The sequence below is a fragment of the Schistocerca cancellata genome, chromosome 11 (assembly GCF_023864275.1).
Source record: "Schistocerca cancellata isolate TAMUIC-IGC-003103 chromosome 11, iqSchCanc2.1, whole genome shotgun sequence".
In the NCBI taxonomy this organism is placed as follows: domain Eukaryota; kingdom Metazoa; phylum Arthropoda; class Insecta; order Orthoptera; family Acrididae; genus Schistocerca; species Schistocerca cancellata.
The window spans coordinates 101,516,369-101,533,960 of record NC_064636.1 but is presented as its reverse complement, the minus strand read 5'-3'; the positions used below and the strand labels follow the sequence as shown (position 1 = coordinate 101,533,960).

Here is a 17,592-nt window from a genome sequence, read left to right as displayed (position 1 = left end):
TAAAGTCACACCATATTATTGTCAGGGAAACATTTTGAAACCAGATACTGGGCTGTAAAGCATACCCAGGAGTAGATACAGAGTCATAACAATTTAGCAGTGATTAAGAGTAGGCTGAATTTTATGAGACTTGTCAGGAGCCATCGATGTACAAAGAAGTGGAATACAGTAGTACTAAGGAAAGAAGAGATGTGATTTACGTTCTCTGAGGCTACAGATACTGCAATAATAAGCAGCTCAATAGGTAGTTCAGTTGAAGAGGAATGGATATCTTTAACAACGACAGTAACAGAAGTTGGAAAGAAAAACGTAGGTACAAAGAAGCTAACTGCGAAGAAACCATGGAAAACATAAGAAATCCTTCAGTTGATCAATCAAATAAAGAAGTTCAAAAATATTCAGGAAAATTCAGTAATAGAGAAATATGTTACTTAGGAATTAAATGAATAGGAAATGCAGAGAAGCTAAGGCAAAATGGCTGCACGAAAAATGTGAAGAAATCAAAGAAGAAATGATTCTTGGGACGACTGACGCAGCATATAGAAAAGTCAAAGCAATCTTCCACGGAATTAAAAGCAAGCGTGGTAACATTAAGAGCACAATGGGAATTCCAGTGTTAAATACAGAGGCGAGATCTGATAGTTGGAAGGAGCACACTGAAGGCCTCTCTGATTGCAGCAACTTGTCCTATGGCATGACAGAAGAACAAGCAGGAGTCAGTATGGAAAATATTGGTGTTTAGAATCAGATTTTAAAAGCGCTTTGGAAAATTTAAAATCAAAGAAGGCAGAAGGTATAGACAACATTCAATCAGAAGTTCTAAAACCACTGGGGGAGGTGGAAAAAGGTCTATTCTCACTGGCGTGTAGAATGTATGAGTCTGTCAATATACAATCTGACTGAGAGAAATATAATAATCACGATTTGGGAGACTGCAAGAGCAGAGAAGCATGAGAATTATCGCACAATCAGCTTAACAGCTCAAGCATCCCAGTTGCTAAGAAGGATAACACACAGGAGAATGGAAAAGAAAATTGAAGTTCCGTAACGTTCATAGGATTTGTGGTCCTGGCAAAAGCGTTGGGCAATATCAAATGTTGCAAGATGTTTGAAATTCTGAGAAAAATACGGGTAAGCCAGAGGAGAAATCGAGTAATTTGCAATATGTACAGGAGGAAAGAAGGTAAAATAAGGGTGGAAGACCAAGAACGAAGCACTCGGGTTAGAAAGGGTGTCAGACAGAGATGTAATCTTTCGCCTCTACTGTTCCATCTATATACCGAGGAAGCGATGATGGAAATAATGGAAAGATTGAAGTGGAATTAAAAGTCAGGGTGAAATGATGACTGATTCTCTCGGTGACAGTGAAGAAGAATTACAGGGTTTGCTGAATGGAATGAACAGTGTAATGAGTACAGAATATGGAATCAGAGTAAATCAAAGAAAGGCGAAATTTATAGAAGCAGTAGAAGTGAAAACAGCGAGAGACTTAGCATCGTGACTGATGATCAGTAATTAGATCGAGTTAAGGTGTTACGCAACGTAGGCAGCAAAGAAACCCATGACGATCAAAGCAAGGACGACGTCAAATTCACACTAGCACTGCCAAAAAGGGAATCGTGCTTACCTGGCTTCTGCTGGTGGCTCACTGAGTAGACGGATGACTTCGTTGACTTCTTGTGGGTACTCGAGCACAGCGTCCGCCCAGCCCCGCGTGGCCATCACCTGCAGGTGGTGCTTTATGAAGGCGACGGCAGCCCTGGTGGCGTCCGGGCACGAGTGCCTCACTGCCCTGACGGCCGTCGCCGCTGCGGTCTCGACGGCCAACTGCGAGATCAGCTGCCGCTCGCAGGCAGCCTTCAGGGCCGACAAGCCGTATTTCTCGGCCGCCGCCAGCAGCTGGGGGGCCGTGTCTGGCAGCTGGGGAGCCTGCAGGGTATACGTGTAGGCCACCAGGAGCCTCAGCACCGGGCCCTCCACGTCGTCGATGCTCACCTGGCCGCAGCTGGCCTCCAGCATGCCGTGCGCGAACATCGCTGCGAACACGGGGCTCGCGGCTGCCAACACGGCCCTGTGAGCCGCCACCCTCGTCTCGCCCGCCACCAGCGTCACCAGGGCGCCTTCACCCCCGTCTAGCAGGGCGGCCAGGGCCTCGGTTGTGGTGTTCTGAACCTCCGTAACTGCCGACATGGTGGGTGGTCCTGAAACACAGTGCCACTGAGCAGCCCTCGCACTGCACCCTCAACACTTGTACGAGGTACATGCAGACCTGTATGAAACAACAACTGTGAAAGTGTTGTCCACCCTAAATCAATTGGAACGTCACCAGTTTCCTTAAAATGACATGGGTCCGTACTGCTTCGTGATCACCTAAGGTTTGTAACTACCAGCGTGGTACTATGATAGACTGCTTTCACCTTCTAAAAATGTTATCGTTCTCAGTGAAAACATGGTTTATTTATGTCATAGCAAAAAAAATGGCAAAGCAACAAACTTCTTTCAGCACTACAGTTACATGAGTTATATTTAAATCCAAGCTCGTGGCACCTCTAACAAAAATTTTCTTCCTCCTTATCTCAGGTTCCACAGATCAGTGACACCTCATCAGAAGCAATGTACATGTAATCCAGAAATCAGTTTCCAAGGAGAATATCTCAGGGTAGCCACGATTAAACTTGACCGGCCACCATGGCCGAGCGGTTCTAGTCGCTTCAATCTGGAACCGCGCGCCTGCTACGGTCGCAGGTTAGAATCCTGCCTCTGGCATCGATATTTTTTTTTTTCCGGGGTTTAAGGGCGCTCAACTACTGAGGTCATTAGCGCCCAGTCACCGTTGTTAGAGCACATGGAATCTAGTAAAACTCAAGGGGAGGGGGGGGGGACACCAGAAAGACCTGACAAAGATGCAGATAAAATAAGTAAAAAGGTTTTTGGACAAGCCAGTCAAAGTTATAAAACGCAGAACACGAGCAGCTGCTCGAGCTTCATCAGCTAAAATATCTGGTAGAGTAGATGGCAGGGACAGGACAACACGAGATTGATTAAAGCGGAGACACAACAATAAAACATGGCACACTGTTAATGCCTGACCACAAGGGCACTGCGGGGCTGGGTCACCGGAGAGCAGGTAGCGGTGGCTAAACCGGCAATGCCCAATCCGCAACCTGGTCAGAAGGACCTCCTCTCGCCGAGATGGTCGGGAGGAGGTTGTCCAAGCAGTTGGGAGCGGTTTTACTGCCCAGAGCTTGTTTCCTTGGAGGGATGACCAAGCATCCCACAACAACGACACAAGCCTCTTACAAACATCCCCAGGAACGTCAGATGACGGGACACAATGGGAGGCTGGCCGAGGCAGGAGGACTGCAGCTTTGGCTGCAGCATCCGCAGCCTCATTCCCAGGCACTCCTACATGTCCGGGAACCCACAGAAAGCTGACAGGAGAATCATTATCAGCGAAAGAATGGAGGGACTGCTGTATCTGTTGAACCAAGGGATGGACCGGATAGGGAGCTCCAAGGCTCTGAAGAGCACTGAGTGAGTCAGAGCAGAGTACATACGATGAATGGCGGTGGCGGCGGGCATACTGAACGGCCTGATGGAGAGCAAAAAGCTCGGCCGTAAAGCTCGAACATTGGTCGAGGAGCCGGTATTTAAAGGTGGCAGTCCCGACGACAAAGGCACAGCCGACACCATCGTCAGTTTTGGAGCCATCGGTGTAAATATAGGTGTGACCGGCAAGTCGAGCACGAAGTTCGACAAACCGTGAGCAATACACTGCAGCCGGAGTACCCTCCTTCGGGAGTGAGCTGAGGTCGAGATAAATATGAACCAGAGCCTGGAGCCAAGGTGGTGTCAGGCTCTCACCCAATCTGAAGGTGGTAGGGAGGGCAAAATCCAATTGTCGAAGCAGGCGACGGAAGCGGACTCTGGGGGGCAGCAGGGCAGACACATACAACCCGTACTGACGGTCGAGAGAATCGGCAAAGAAGGACTGGTAAGAGGGGTCTTCGGGCATAGACAACAGCCGGCAGGCATACCGACACAGCAGTATGTCGCGCCGGTAGGTCTATGGTAGTTCGGCAGCTTCAGCATAAAGACTCTCGACAGGACTAGTGTAGAAGGCTCCGGTCGCAAGACGTAACCCCCGATGGTGGATGGAGTTGAGACGGCGTAAGAGGGATGGCCGAGCAGACAAAGATCCCATAATCCAGCTTCGATTGGGCTATGGACCGATACAAGCGAAGCAGGACAGTGCGATCTGCTCCCCAAGATGAACGACTAAGAACTCTGAGGACATTAAGGGAACGTGTACAACGGGCCGCCAAATAAGAGACATGCAGAGACCAACACAGTTTCCTGTCCAACGTGAGCCCTAGAAACTTAGTTGTTTCCACAAATGGGAGAACAACGGGACCGAGATGTAAGGATGGCGGAAGGAACGCTTTATATCGCCAAAAGTTGATACAAACCGTCTTCTCTTCAGAGAACCGGAAGCCATTTGCCATGCTCAGTGAGTATAGGCTGTCTAGACAACGCTGAAGGCAGCGCTCCAGGAGGCATGTTCTCTGGGCACTGCAGTAGATCGCGAACAAAGAGAGAGCCTGAGACATTAGGTGGAATGCAATCCATAATTGGATTGATCGCGATGGCAAAAAGGGCTACGCTCAAGACGGAGCCCTGAGGCGCTCCTTTCCCTGGAGGAAGACGTCGGACAATACGGAACCCACACGTACCCTAAACTTTCGATCCGTTAAAAAGGAATCAATAGAAAGGGGCAGGAGACCGCGTAGGCCCCACCTGTGCATAGTGCGGAGGATACCTCCTCCACAACAGGTATCATAAGCCTTCTCCAAATCGAAGAACACGGCTACCGTTTGGCGCCTTCGCAAAAAGTTGTTCATGATGAATGTCGACAAGGTCACAAGGTGGTCAACAGCGGAGTGACGGCGACGAAAGCCGCATTGGACACTGGTAAGCAGCCGTCGAGATTCAAGAATCCAAACTAACCGAGCATGAACCATGCACTCCATCACCTTACAGACACAGCTTGTAAAAGAAATGGGGCGGTAACTAGAAGGAAGGTGTCTATCCTTCCCGGGTTTGGGTATAGGAACAATGACGGCGTCACTCCAACGCATGGGGACCTGACCTTCGGTCCAGACGCGATTGTAGGTACGAAGAAGGAAGCTTTTGCCCGCCGGAGAAAGGTGTGCCAGCATCTGAACGTGAATGGCATCCGGCCCCGGAGCAGAGGACCGGGACAGTGCAAGCGCACGTTCGAGTTCCCGCATAGTAAAGGGGGCATTATAGGTTTCCAGATTCAGCGAGTGGAAGGAAGGTCGCCGAGCCTCTTCTGCCTCTTTCCTGGGAAGGAAGGCACCCTAATGGGCGGAGCTTGAAACCTCCGCGAAAAACCGGCTGAAGGCGTTGGAGACAGCCACAGGATCAACGAGGACCTCATTACCTGAGGTCAGGCCAGGTACTGAGGAGTGAGCCTTAATGCCCGACAGCCGGCGCAGGCCACCCCATACGACAGAAGAGGGAGTAAAACTGTTAAAGGAGCTGGTGAAAGAGGCCCAACAAGCTTTTTTGCTGTCTTTGATGACTCTACGGCATTGCGCTCGGAGTCGTTTGTATCCAATACAATTCGCCAACGTAGGATGGCGGCGAAAGGTGCGTAAAGCACGTCGTCGAGCACAGATAGCGTCTCTACAAGCCTCGTTCCACCAGTGGACTGAAACGCGACGTGAAGAAGAGGTAGTACGAGGAATGGAACGTTCGGCAGCATTGAGGTACAGCCGTGAGGTATTCGACCTGACTGTCACAACTGAGAAAATCGTGGTCCGGAAAGGTCGCCACGGAGGAGTAAAGTCCCCTGTCAGCTTTCGGTATGCTCCAGCTCGAAGGACGTGGGGATGGGGTGTGGTGCAGGAGACGAACGACACAGGGGAAGTGGTCGCTCGAACAGGTGTCAGAAACGACATACCACTCGAACCGACGGGCAAGAGTGGTAGAACAGATTGAGAGGTCCAAGTGGGAGTAGGCATGAGTAGAGTCCAAGAGGTAAGTCATGGCGCCAGTATTGAGGCAGACAAGATTGAGATGGTTGAAGACATCCACCAAGAGTGAGTCTCTTTGACAGGATGCAGGAGAGCCCCAAAGGGGATGATGGGCATTGAAGTCGCCAAACAATAAAAACGGCGGGGGAAGCTGAACGATCAGGTGCATCATGTCAGCCCGACTAACAGCAGATGACGATGGAGAGTAGATGGTACAAACTGAAAAAGTAAAAGCAGAAAGAGTTATACGAACAGCTATTGCTTGGAGTGGGGTGGTCAATGGGATGGGATGGTAATAGACATCGTCCCGAACGAGCAACATAACCCCGCCATGAGCTGGGATACCGTCCACAGGGGTGAGGTCATTCTGCTCCGAGGTATAGTGGGTAAAGGCAATACGGTCAGTCGGGCGCAACTTGGTTTCCTGGAGACCAAGGACGAGCGGACAGTGCAGGCGGAGGAGCAGTTGTAATTCCTCCCGATTAGATCGAATACCTCTTATGTTCCAATGTAACAAGGCCATCGCTAGTCAAAAAAGAGGGGGAACGAGACGGAGGAAGAGCTGGTCACCTCGACGGCCGCGGAGGGCCAGGTTTCGAGGGAACAACGCTACAACCGGCGGGAGGCGGATCCTGTTCCATCGAGTTGTCGCCAGCTGCGGCCGCTGTCCCTGGTTGTGTAGGAGGGGCAGCATCATTTGCCGACGAGAGGCCAGCTGAGCGCCTGGCAGCAGAGCGTTCCGGCGAAACTGAGGACGGCCGGGAGCAGTGACTCACGGATGGAGCGTCAGACGAAACGCGCCGGGGTGGAGAGGGGGATAGAGACTTTTTCTTGGAGGCCTTCTTGGAAGTCTGAAGAGGCACAGGGATGGTGAGCTGGACCCGAAGAAGGTCCTCACGCGCGGGGTCCGTTTTGGAACGCCGGACCTCGGAAGCTGGGGTCCGGAACGTTTCCCCGATGGACGCCTGAGAAGAGGATCGCTTCTCAGGCGGCGGGGGGGGGGGGAGAGGAGGAGGAGGAGGAAGGGTGGCCCCTGGGGCCGGGGGCCATGGGGGAGGAGGATTTGGAAGGGAGGGATTTGGGAGGCAGAGACCCCGGATGGGGGGAGGAGGTGGAGGGGGGACAGGATAGGGGTGTGGATACTGCGGAAGGAGTGGACACAACTGAGGCAAACGAAGTGGTCAATGGCACGGGATGGAGGTGGTCATACTTCTTCCTGGCCTCAGAATAAGAGAGCCAATCCAAAGTTTTGAGTTCTTGTATCTTCTTCTCCTTCTGATATGTGGGGCAGTCTGAGGATCTAGGCGAGTGGATGCCAGGACAATTAACGCACCGAGGTGGTGGGGTGCATGTATGTTCCTCACAAAGAGGACGTCCACAATCGACACAAAGGGGCTCAGCCTCACACCGTGACGACATGTGCCCAAAGTGCAAACACCGAAATCAGCGCATAGGAGGCGGGACGCAAGGTCGCACGTCGCACCGGTAGCACATCACCTTTACCTTCTCCGGGAGAACGTCCCCCTCGAAGGCGAGGATAAAGGCCCCGGTGTCGATGCGATGGTCTTTGGGGCCGTGCTGGACTCGCCGGACGAAATGCACGCCTCGGCGCTCGAGGTTGGCCCTGAGCTCCTCATCAGATTGCAGCAGGAGGTCACGACGAAAAATAACCCCGTGCGTCCTATTTAGTGCCAGGCGCGAGACAATGGACACTGGGATGTCCCCTAGGCGGTCGCACGCCTGGAGCGCCGCCGACTGTGTGGCGGAGATGGTCTTGATAAAAAACGGACCCCGAACGCATCTTACTGAAAGCCTCGATTTCCCCGAAGATGTCCTCAATGTGCTGAACAAAGAACATGGGCTTGGAGGTGGCGAACGTCCCCCCCATCGGTTCGAGAACAGACCAAATAGCGGGGGAAGTACTTCGCCCCAAGCCGGCGGGCCTGTCCCTCCTCCCAGGAAGTGGCCAAGGGGGGAAAGGGCAGGAGAACCAGAACTAGAAACAGTACCTTTCCTTTTGAAAGACTCGGCCGCAGAGCGACCTGATACGTGTTGACGTTTCATCTGCGAAACGTCCGCCCCGATACCACCCACTCCGACCAGGGGCTCTCCCCACGGGCGCCACCCAGCCTTAGCAAGGGCCACCTGGCAGGATGACCGTTGCCGGGAGTCCTGATGCCCCAAGGAGACGGGCATCTACTCCTTGGCCGACGTGGGGAGGGTGCAGCTCAGGTATCGGCAGTACGATCCCTGTGTTGTCAGGGGGCTACAACCTAGAGGGTACATGACGACCCCACCACAACGGGCTGGCTACTGTGCTGGATTTCTGGTCCATCATGATCGTAGGTGCAGATGGGGACGCACTACGGGCGTAACTTGTACAACCCATCAGGCGTTTAGGCCCAATTTGAGGAACAGTGGGTACGCGACAACGCCGGTACAACGCTGAGTGCCAAGGTCTTAGTGCACTGAGGACCAGTGTTACACCTCGCAAGGCGTCCTTCCCCAAAAGGCTCGTACTTCTGTAGAATTTTGAAAAATGGAGGTCAAACCCCAAGGGGGACCATCACATGGAAGGCCGAAACGGTTGAAACTCCTTTTAGTCGCCTATTACGACAGGCAGGAATACCTCGGGCCTATTCTTACCCCGGACCTGCAGGGGGGTCTGGCATCAATGTGTGTGATGTCCTTAGGTTAGTTAGGCTTAAGGAGTTCTAGGTTCTATTGGACTGATGACCTCCGATGTTAAGTCCCATAGCGCTCAGAGCCATTTGAACCGTTTAGAACCACTGTAAGAGTCTAAATTCATTGGTATGTTTAACTCTCCTTTGAAGAGATTGATATCTGCGTCTTCCTTCTTAAGAAAAAGATGCAGCGGCCACCTCCGTGGTAAAGAATGCTGCATAATACAATCATAAATCATGTCGCCATTTTATCCGAATGTTGCAAGCTATGGTGTACCCAGGTATTTCCAGGTTGAGGAGTTTAGGAATCAAACTCGTTGCCTCCATTTCCAGAATGGGCTCGATGTGGATCGAGATGCCGAGGCAGTGCTGTACAGAGCGTAGCGCTGGAGGTACCTCAGGGTCGCAGGCCAACACGTACACTGCAGTCTTTTGGAAGCCACCCGACCAACCCGAGTCTTGCTTTCCCATCCCTCGTTAGTTAATTGTACACTTGTTTCCGTTTTATATTGCTTTGTCGTTTTTATGCACTCAATGTTATAGGCTCAAAACTTTGGACACTGGCGTTGTAATCGCATAATGAACGACTTTTCACTGTTGTTTACAGGTATTGTTACCGTATTTTCCTACATCAAAGTGCTGCTGCATGTCAATAAACGAAGTGGTAAAAGCAGTAAAGCCGTTTACATTTCCATACAGTCTTCGAGCATCGACATGTTCCTCGTCTAAGAAACAGATGTCATTGTCTTATAAATCTTTAATGTATCCTGAGATCAGTGGTGTAGTATTCAACTTTATTGTGACACTCTCGGTGCGACTGTAGTTTACTCTGAGCTTTCGCAGATTCTTTCACTCAAACGGTTTTCTAAGTAATCACAAATTTGCCAAGATACTGAGCTGGATCGTGTCTGAATTATTAGTAGACAGAGAGCCATGGTCCCGATCACCTTCAGCATATTTTGGAGACACAATTTTCGTACGTGTCTGCGCCATGTAACCGGCAGAGAAACGTGCGTGAAATGCAAGTAGTGGACTGGATATGCAGGGCGCGGCGGTGAGACACTCTGGACTCACATTCGGGAGGACAGTGGTTCGACCACACACCGTGCAGTGGTCTGCAGCAGGTCTGCAGACAGAGGGCGAATGAGTGGACGTGGCTGCTTGTCATTTGTGTCTTCTGCACAGGTTTTCTGTTTGCTGTCCACCCATACAGCTTTTTCTTCATTGGGTCTCTCTCAATACGAGTGCCGTGATGGTGCCCTAGGAGAGGCATGACCTTTAACGTAGCCCTTCATTACCAAATGTTCCACAAATTGCAACAGGTATTTAGCTGTCTGTGTGTCGTTTCCCAGGAAAACCGTGAGGAAGTGGTCTGATTTCATCCATCATTAAAGTTGTTTATAAGCTTTCCAATGAGTACGACGTGCATTAAACTACTTTTCGATATTTATATAATTTCCAATGGTGGTGATGTTTTCTTCTTCAGTGCAATTTCCGTGTGTAGATCACACAAATCAGAAACGATTTCACAGTGCCATCAATTTGGAATCATTACAGTCGTCTCATCAGTATTAATTGCAGACTTCTTTATTCTTTTTCCATCCAAATTCGAAATTAATCAGCAAAAGCACTCGACGCCCTCTTGAAGGTTTTTTATTAATAAGAAAACATTTGACTGAACTTTTGATATTAATGTATCACTTTCTTCCACCCCTCAGAGGCGTTTTTGATGTGATGGGGCCTTCCACTGTAATTCCACATGTCTGATGGCATCTGGTCTTTATCAACAAACTGGTCCAGAAATAGACAAATAATCGACGAAACTAGTTTTTCAGACAGTATTTTCTGAATAGACAGCGAACCATGATCCAATATTTCTAAGACAATTTTTCGTACTCTGGATAGATTGTTAGATAACAATGTCTTTCTTCGTTTTTCTTAAGAGGGGACTTCTTTCCACATCGTTGATTAAAATGAAAATTGCAACTCATAATCTCTGGTTCAGGAAATAAATTTGCAGCTGATTGGAATGGACATTAGCAATTTCCAGAGTCATTATGAGAGAAGCAGGGTTCCATCTGAGCACATTTTTATTTGTTAAGTAATAGTAAATATTAGGACTATATAGTATGTCTCAAATAGTGAGATGCATTCTGACTCCTAACATGTACACAATTGTCTTTCATGATTCAAACGAACTGTTAGCAGTGGTGAAATTGCGCTCTGTGCAAAATTCTGCCAGGCAGCTTCCCCTTTCATTCCCTTACTTCAGTTCTTTTCTCCTCCAACTTTTGTTCCGCTTCGTATTGTGCCTATCGATTTCGTGTGCCCCATCACAAGTTTTCATCTCGTTTAACGATCTGACCAATTTCTTTTCTCTCAAAAAGCATTTCCTTAATCTCTTCGTCATTTTCGGAACTAGTTGACGTGCAAGCCAGTACTTCTGTAACTGGTTTGGTTGTGTGTCTGTCCTGGCTGTGGTAACAGCTTCACTGTGCAATTGATAGCTCATTTTTTTTATTTTTCTTTTTTTAAGGGACCAAACAACAAGGTCATCAGTCCCTTGTTTCAAATATGCTCCATTCTGCAAATGGGACAACTCAGTAAAGTCAGAACAATAAAACGGAAAAAGGGAAAAACGAAAAAGGGCAGTCATGTTGTCACTGGTAAAAAACAAAATGAGGGAAGTCGGCAAGAGAACGAACCCAACACTATGCTGAAGCAGCATAGGCAAGACCACCTGTGACTTAAAACGTACAACTGCTATAATGTAGATTTTTTTTTTTTGGTTGGGTTTAAGGGCGCTCAACTGCTGAGGTCATTAGCGCCCAGTCACTGTTGTTAGAGCACATGGAATCTGGTAAAACTCAAGGGGATGGGGGGGGGGGACACCAGAAGGACCTGACAAAGATGCAGACAAAATAAGTAAAAAGATTAAATGTCTTTGGACAAACCAGTTAAAGTTAGAAAACGCAGAATACGAGCAGCTGCTCGAGCGTCATCAGCTAAAACATCTGGTAAAGTAGATGGCAGGGACAGGACAACACGAAATTGACTAAAACGGGGACACGACAATAAAACATGGCGCACTGTTAATGCCTGACCACAAGGGCACTGCGGGGCTGGGTCACAGGAGAGCAGGTAGCGGTGGCTAAACCGGCAATGCCCAATCCGCAACCTGGTCAGAAGGACCTCCTCGCGCCGAGATGGTCAGGAGAATGATGTCCAAGCAGTTGGTAGCGATTTTACTGCCCGGAGCTTGTTTCCTTGGAGGGATGACCAAGCATCCCACCACAACGACACAAGCCTCTTACATACATCCCCACGAACGTCGGATGACGGGACACAATGGGAGGCTGGCCGAGGCAGGAGGACTGCAGCCTTGGCTGCAGCATCCGCAGCCTCATTCCCAGGCACTCCTACATGTCCGGGAACCCACAGAAAACTGACAGAACCACCGTTATCAGCGAAAAATGGAGGGACTGCTGTATCTGTTTAATCAAAGGATGGACCGGATAGGGAGCTCCAAGGCTCTGAAGAGCACTGAGTGAGTCACAGCAGAGTACATATGATGAATGGCGGTGGCGGTGGGGATACTGAACGGCCTGATGGAGAGCAAAAAGCTCGGCCATAAAGCTGGAACATTGGTCGAGGAGCCGGTATTTAAATGTGGCGGCCCCGACGACAAAGGCACAGCCGACACCATCGTCAGTTTTTGAGCCATCGGTGTAAATAAAGGTGTGACCGGCAAGTCGAGCACGAAGTTCGACAAACCTGCAGCCGGAGTACCCTCCTTCGGGAGTGAGCTGAGGTCGAGATAAATATGAACCGGAGCCTGGAGCCAAGGTGGTGCCGGGCTCTCACCCTCTCTGAAGGTGGTAGGGAGGGCAAAATCCAATTGTCGAAGCAGGCGACGGAAGCGGATTCCGGGGGGGCAGCAGGGCAGACACATACAACCCGTACTGACGGTCGAGAGAATCGGCGAAGAAGGACTTGTAAGAGGGGTGGTCGGGCATAGACGACAGCCGGCAGGCATACCGACACAGCAGTACGTCGCGCCGGTAGGTCAACGGTAACTCGGCAGCTTCAGCATAAAGACTCTTGACAGGACCAGTGTAGAAGGCTCCGGTCGCAAGACGTATCCCCCGATGGTGGATGGAGTTGAGCCGGCGTAAGAGGGACGGCGAAGCGGACGAGTAGACGAAGCTCCCATAATCCAGCTTCGATCGGACTATGGACCGATACAAGCGAAGCAGGACAGTGCGATCCGCTCCCCAAGATGAACCGCTAAGAACTCTGAGGACATTAAGGGAACGTGTACAACGGGCCGCCAAATAAGAGACATGTGGAGACCAACACAGTTTCCTGTCCAACGTGAGCCCTAGGAACTTAGTTGTGTCCACGAATGGGAGAACAACGGGACCGAGATGTAAGGATGGCGGAAGGAACGCTTTATATCGCCAAAAGTTGATACAAACCGTCTTTTCTTCAGAGAACCGGAAGCCATTTGCCATGCTCAGTGAGTATAGGCTGTCTAGACAACGCTGAAGGCAGCGCTCCAGGAGGCATGTTCTCTGGGCACTGCAGTAGATCGCGAAGTCATCGACAAAGAGAGAGCCTGAGACATTAGGTGGAATGCAATCCATAATTGGATTGATCGCGATGGCAAAAAGGGCTACGCTCAAGACGGAGCCCTGAGGCACTCCGTTCTCCTGGAGGAAGACGTCGGACAATACGGAGCCCACACGTACCCTAAACTTTCGATCCGTTAAAAATGAATCAATAAAAAGGGGCAGGCGACCGCGTAGGCCCCACCTGTGCATAGTGCGGAGGATACCTCCTCTCCAACAGGTATCATAAGCCTTCTCCAAGTCGAAGAACACGGCTACCGTTTGGCGCCTTCGCAAAAAGTTGTTCATGATGAATGTCGACAAGGTCACAAGGTGGTCAACAGCGGAGCGGCGGCGACGAAAGCCGCATTGGACATTAGCAAGTAGCCGTTGAGATTCAGGAATCTAGACTAACCGAGCATTAACCATGCGCTCCATCACCTTACAGACACAGCTTGTAAAAGAAATGGGGCGGTAACTAGAAGGAAGGTGTCTATCCTTCCCGGGTTTGGGTATAGGAACAACAACGGCGTCACGCCAACGCATGGGGACTTGACCTTCGGTCCAGACGCGATTGTAGGTACGAAGAAGGAAGCTTTTGCCCGCCGGAGAAAGGTGTGCCAGCATCTGAACGTGAATGGCATCAGGCCCCGGAGCAGAGGACCGGGACAGTGCAAGCGCACGTTCGAGTTCCCGCATAGTAAAGGGGGCATTATAGGTTTCCAGATTCAGCGAGTGGAAGGAAGGTCGTCGAGCCTCTTCTGCCTCTTTCCTGGGAAGGAAGGCAGGATGGTAAAGGGCGGAGCTTGAAACCTCCTCGAAAAAGCGGCCAAAGGCGTTGGAGACAGCCACAGGATCAACAAGGACCGCATTATCTGAGGTCAGGCCAGGTACCGAGGAGTGGGCCTTAATGCCAGACAGCCGGCGCAGGCTACCCCAAACGACGGAAGAGTGAGTAAAACTGTTAAAGGAGCCGGTGAAAGAGGCCCAACAAGCTTTTTTGCTGTCTTTGATGACTCTACGGCATTGCGCTCGGAGTCGTTTATATTCAATACAATTCGCCAACGTAGGATGGCGGCGAAAGGTGCGTAAAGCACGTCGTCGAGCACGGATAGCGTCTCTACAAGCCTCGTTCCACCAGGAGACGGAAACGCGACGTGAAGAAGTACTACGAGGAATGGAACGTTCGGCAGCATTGATGATAACAGCCGTGAGGTATTCGACCTGACTGTCACAACTGGGAAAATCGTGGTCCGGAAAGGTCGCCAGGGATGAGTAAAGTCCCCAGTCAGCTTTCGGTATGTTCCAGCTCGAAGGACGTGGGGATGGGGTGTGGTGCAGGAGACGAACGACACAGGGGAAGTGGTCGCTCGAATAGGTGTCAGAAAGGACATACCACTCGAACCGACAGGCAAGAGTGGTAGAACAGATCGAGAGGTCCAAGTGGGAGTAGGCATGAGTAGAGTCCAAGAGGAAAGTCAGGGCGCCGGTATTGAGGCAGACAAGATTGAGATGGTTGTAGACATCTGCCAAGAGTGAGCCTCTTGGACAGGATGCAGGAGAGCCCCAAAGGGGATGATGGGCATTGAAGTCGCCAAACAATAAAAACGGTGGGGGAAGCTGAACGATCAGGTGCATCATGTCAGCCCGACTAACAGCAGACGACGGTGGAGTGGAGATGGTACAAACTGAAAAAGTAAAAGCAGAAAAAGTAATGCGGACAGCTATTGCTTGGAGTGGGGTGGTCAATGGGATGGGATGGTAATAGACGTCGTCCCGAATGAGCAACATGACCCCACTATGAGCTGGGATACCGTCCACAGGGGTGAGGTCATACCGCTCCGAGGTATAGTGGGTAAAGGCAATACGGTCAGTCGGGCGCAACTTGGTTTCCTGGAGTCCAAGGACGAGCGGAGAGTGCACGCAGAGGAGCAGTTGTAATTCCTCCCGATTAGATCGAATACCTCTTATGTTGCAATGAAACAACGCCATCGCTAGTCAAAAAGTCGGGGGAACGAGACGGGGGAAGAGCTGGTCACCTCGACGGCCGCGGAGGGCCAGGTTGCGAGGGAACAACGCTACAACCGACGGGAGGCGGATCCGGTTCCATCGACTCGTCGGCAGCTGCGGCCGCTGTCCCTGGTTGTGTAGGAGGGGCAGCATCATTTGCCGACGAAAGGCCAGCTGAGCGCCTGGCAGCAGAGCGTCCCGGCGAAACTGAGGACGGCCGGGAGCAGCGACACACGGATGGAGTGTCAGTCGAAACGCGCCGGGGTGGAGAGGGGGATAGAGACTTCTTCTTGGAGTCCTTCTTGGAAGGCCGAGGAGGCACAGGGATGGTCGGCTGGACCCGAAGAAGGTCCTCACGCGCGGGGTCCGTTTTGGAACGCCGGACCTCGGAAGCCGGGGTCCGGAACGTTTCCCCAATGGACGCCTGAGAAGAGGATCGCTTCTCAGGTGGCGTGGGGGGAGAAGGAGGAGGAAGGCTGGCCCCAGGGGCAGAGGGGGTGGGGGCCACGGGGGAGGAGGATTTGGAAGGGAGGGATTTGGGAGGCGGAGGCAGAGCCCTCTGATGGGCGGAGGAGGCGGAGGGGGGACAGGAGAGGGGTGAGGATACCGCGGAAGGAGTGGACACAACTGAGGCAAACGAAGTGGTCAATGGCACGGGATGGAGGCGGTCGTACTTCTTCCTGGCCTCAGAATAAGACAGCCGATCCAAAGTTTTGATTTCTTGTATCTTCTTCTCCTTCTGATATGCGGGGCAGTCTGAGGATCTAGGCGAGTGGACGCCAGGACAATTAACGCACCGAGGTGGTGGGGTGCATGTATGTTCCTCACAAAGAGGACGTCCACAATCGACACAAAGGGGCTCAGCCTCACACTGTGACGACATGTGCCCAAAGTGCAAACACCGAAAACAGCGCATAGGAGGCGGGACGTAAGGTCGCACATCGCACCGGTAGCACATCACCTTTATCTTCTCCGGGAGAACGTCCCCCTCGAAGGCGAGGATAAAGGCCCCGGTGTCAATGCGACGGTCTTTGGGGCCGCGCTGGACTCGCCGGACGAAATGCACGCCTCGGCGCTCCAGGTTGGCCCTCAGCTCCTCATCAGATTGTAGCAGGAGGTCACGATGAAAAATAACCCCCTGCGTCCTATTTAGTGCCAGATGTGGGACAATGGAGACTGGAATGTCCCCTAGGCGGTCGCACGCCTGGAGCGCCGCCGACTGTGTGGCGGAGGTGGTCTTGATAAGAACGGACCCTGAACGCATCTTGCTGAGAGCCTCGATTTCCCCGAAGATGTCCTCAATGTGCTGAACAAAGAACATGGGCTTGGAGGTGGCGAATGTCCCCCCATCGGTTCGAGAACAGACCAAATAGCGGGGGAAGTACTTCGCTCCAAGCCGGCGGGCCTGTCCCTCCTCCCATGGAGTGGCCAAGGGGGAAAGTGCAGGAGAACCAGAACTAGAAACGGTACCTTTTCTTTTGAAAGACTCGGCCGCAGAGTGACCTGATACGTGGTGACGTTTCGTTTGCGAAACGGCCGCCCCGATACCACCCACTCCGACCAGGGGCTCTCCCCACGGGTGCCACCCAGCCGCAGCAAGGGCCACCTGGCAGGATGACCATTGCCGGGAGTCCTGATGCCCCAAGGAGACGGGCATCTACTCCTTGGCCGACGTGGGGAGGGTGCAGCTCAGGTATCGGCAGTACGATCCCTGTGTTGTCAGGGGGCTACAACCTAGAGGGTACATGACGACCCCACCACAACGGGCTGGCTACTGTGCTGGATTTCTGGTGCCATGGAAAGTCCATCATGATCGCTGGTGCAGATAGAGACGCACTATGAGCGTAATTTGGACAACCCAAAAGGCGTTTAGGCCCAATTTGAGTAATAGTGGGTATGGTGACAACGCCGGTGCAATGCTGAGTGCCAAGGTCTGAGTGCACTTAGGACCAGTGGTACACCACGTAAGGTGTCCTTCCCCAAAAGGCTCGTACTTCTGTAGAATTTTGAAAAATGGAGGTCAAACCCCAAGGGGGACCATCACATGGAAGGCCGAAACGGTTGAAACTCCTTTTAGTCGCCTCGTACGACAGGCAGGAATACCTCGGGCCTATTCTTACCCCGGACCCGCAGGGGGAGCTATAATGTAGAAAGTACGTATGGGAATAGAAAGACTAACCAAGCCTTAAAAAAAAAGGTAAAAACAGAGTAAAAGGGGAAGAAGAGGAT

At 51.5% G+C, this 17,592-nt stretch overlaps 2 protein-coding genes across 2 annotated transcripts in view; both read right to left on the bottom strand.

Moving 5' to 3' along the window:
- The window catches only part of LOC126108929 (uncharacterized), a 388,250-nt gene extending 386,562 nt beyond the window's left edge, over positions 1-1,688 (bottom strand). The window contains exon 1 of the mRNA XM_049914299.1: positions 1,628-1,688. The gene's annotated coding sequence lies outside the window, so the exon portion shown is untranslated. The remainder of the gene's footprint in view (positions 1-1,627) is intronic.
- Positions 1,689-1,721: 33 nt separating this feature from the next.
- The window catches only part of LOC126108270 (speckle-type POZ protein-like), a 33,514-nt gene continuing 17,643 nt past the window's right edge, over positions 1,722-17,592 (bottom strand). The window contains exons 2-3 of the mRNA XM_049913497.1: positions 1,784-2,201; positions 1,722-1,725 (exon numbers count right to left, since the gene is read on the bottom strand). Of these exons, the coding sequence (XP_049769454.1) occupies positions 1,722-1,725; positions 1,784-2,201 (422 nt within the window). The remainder of the gene's footprint in view (positions 1,726-1,783; positions 2,202-17,592) is intronic.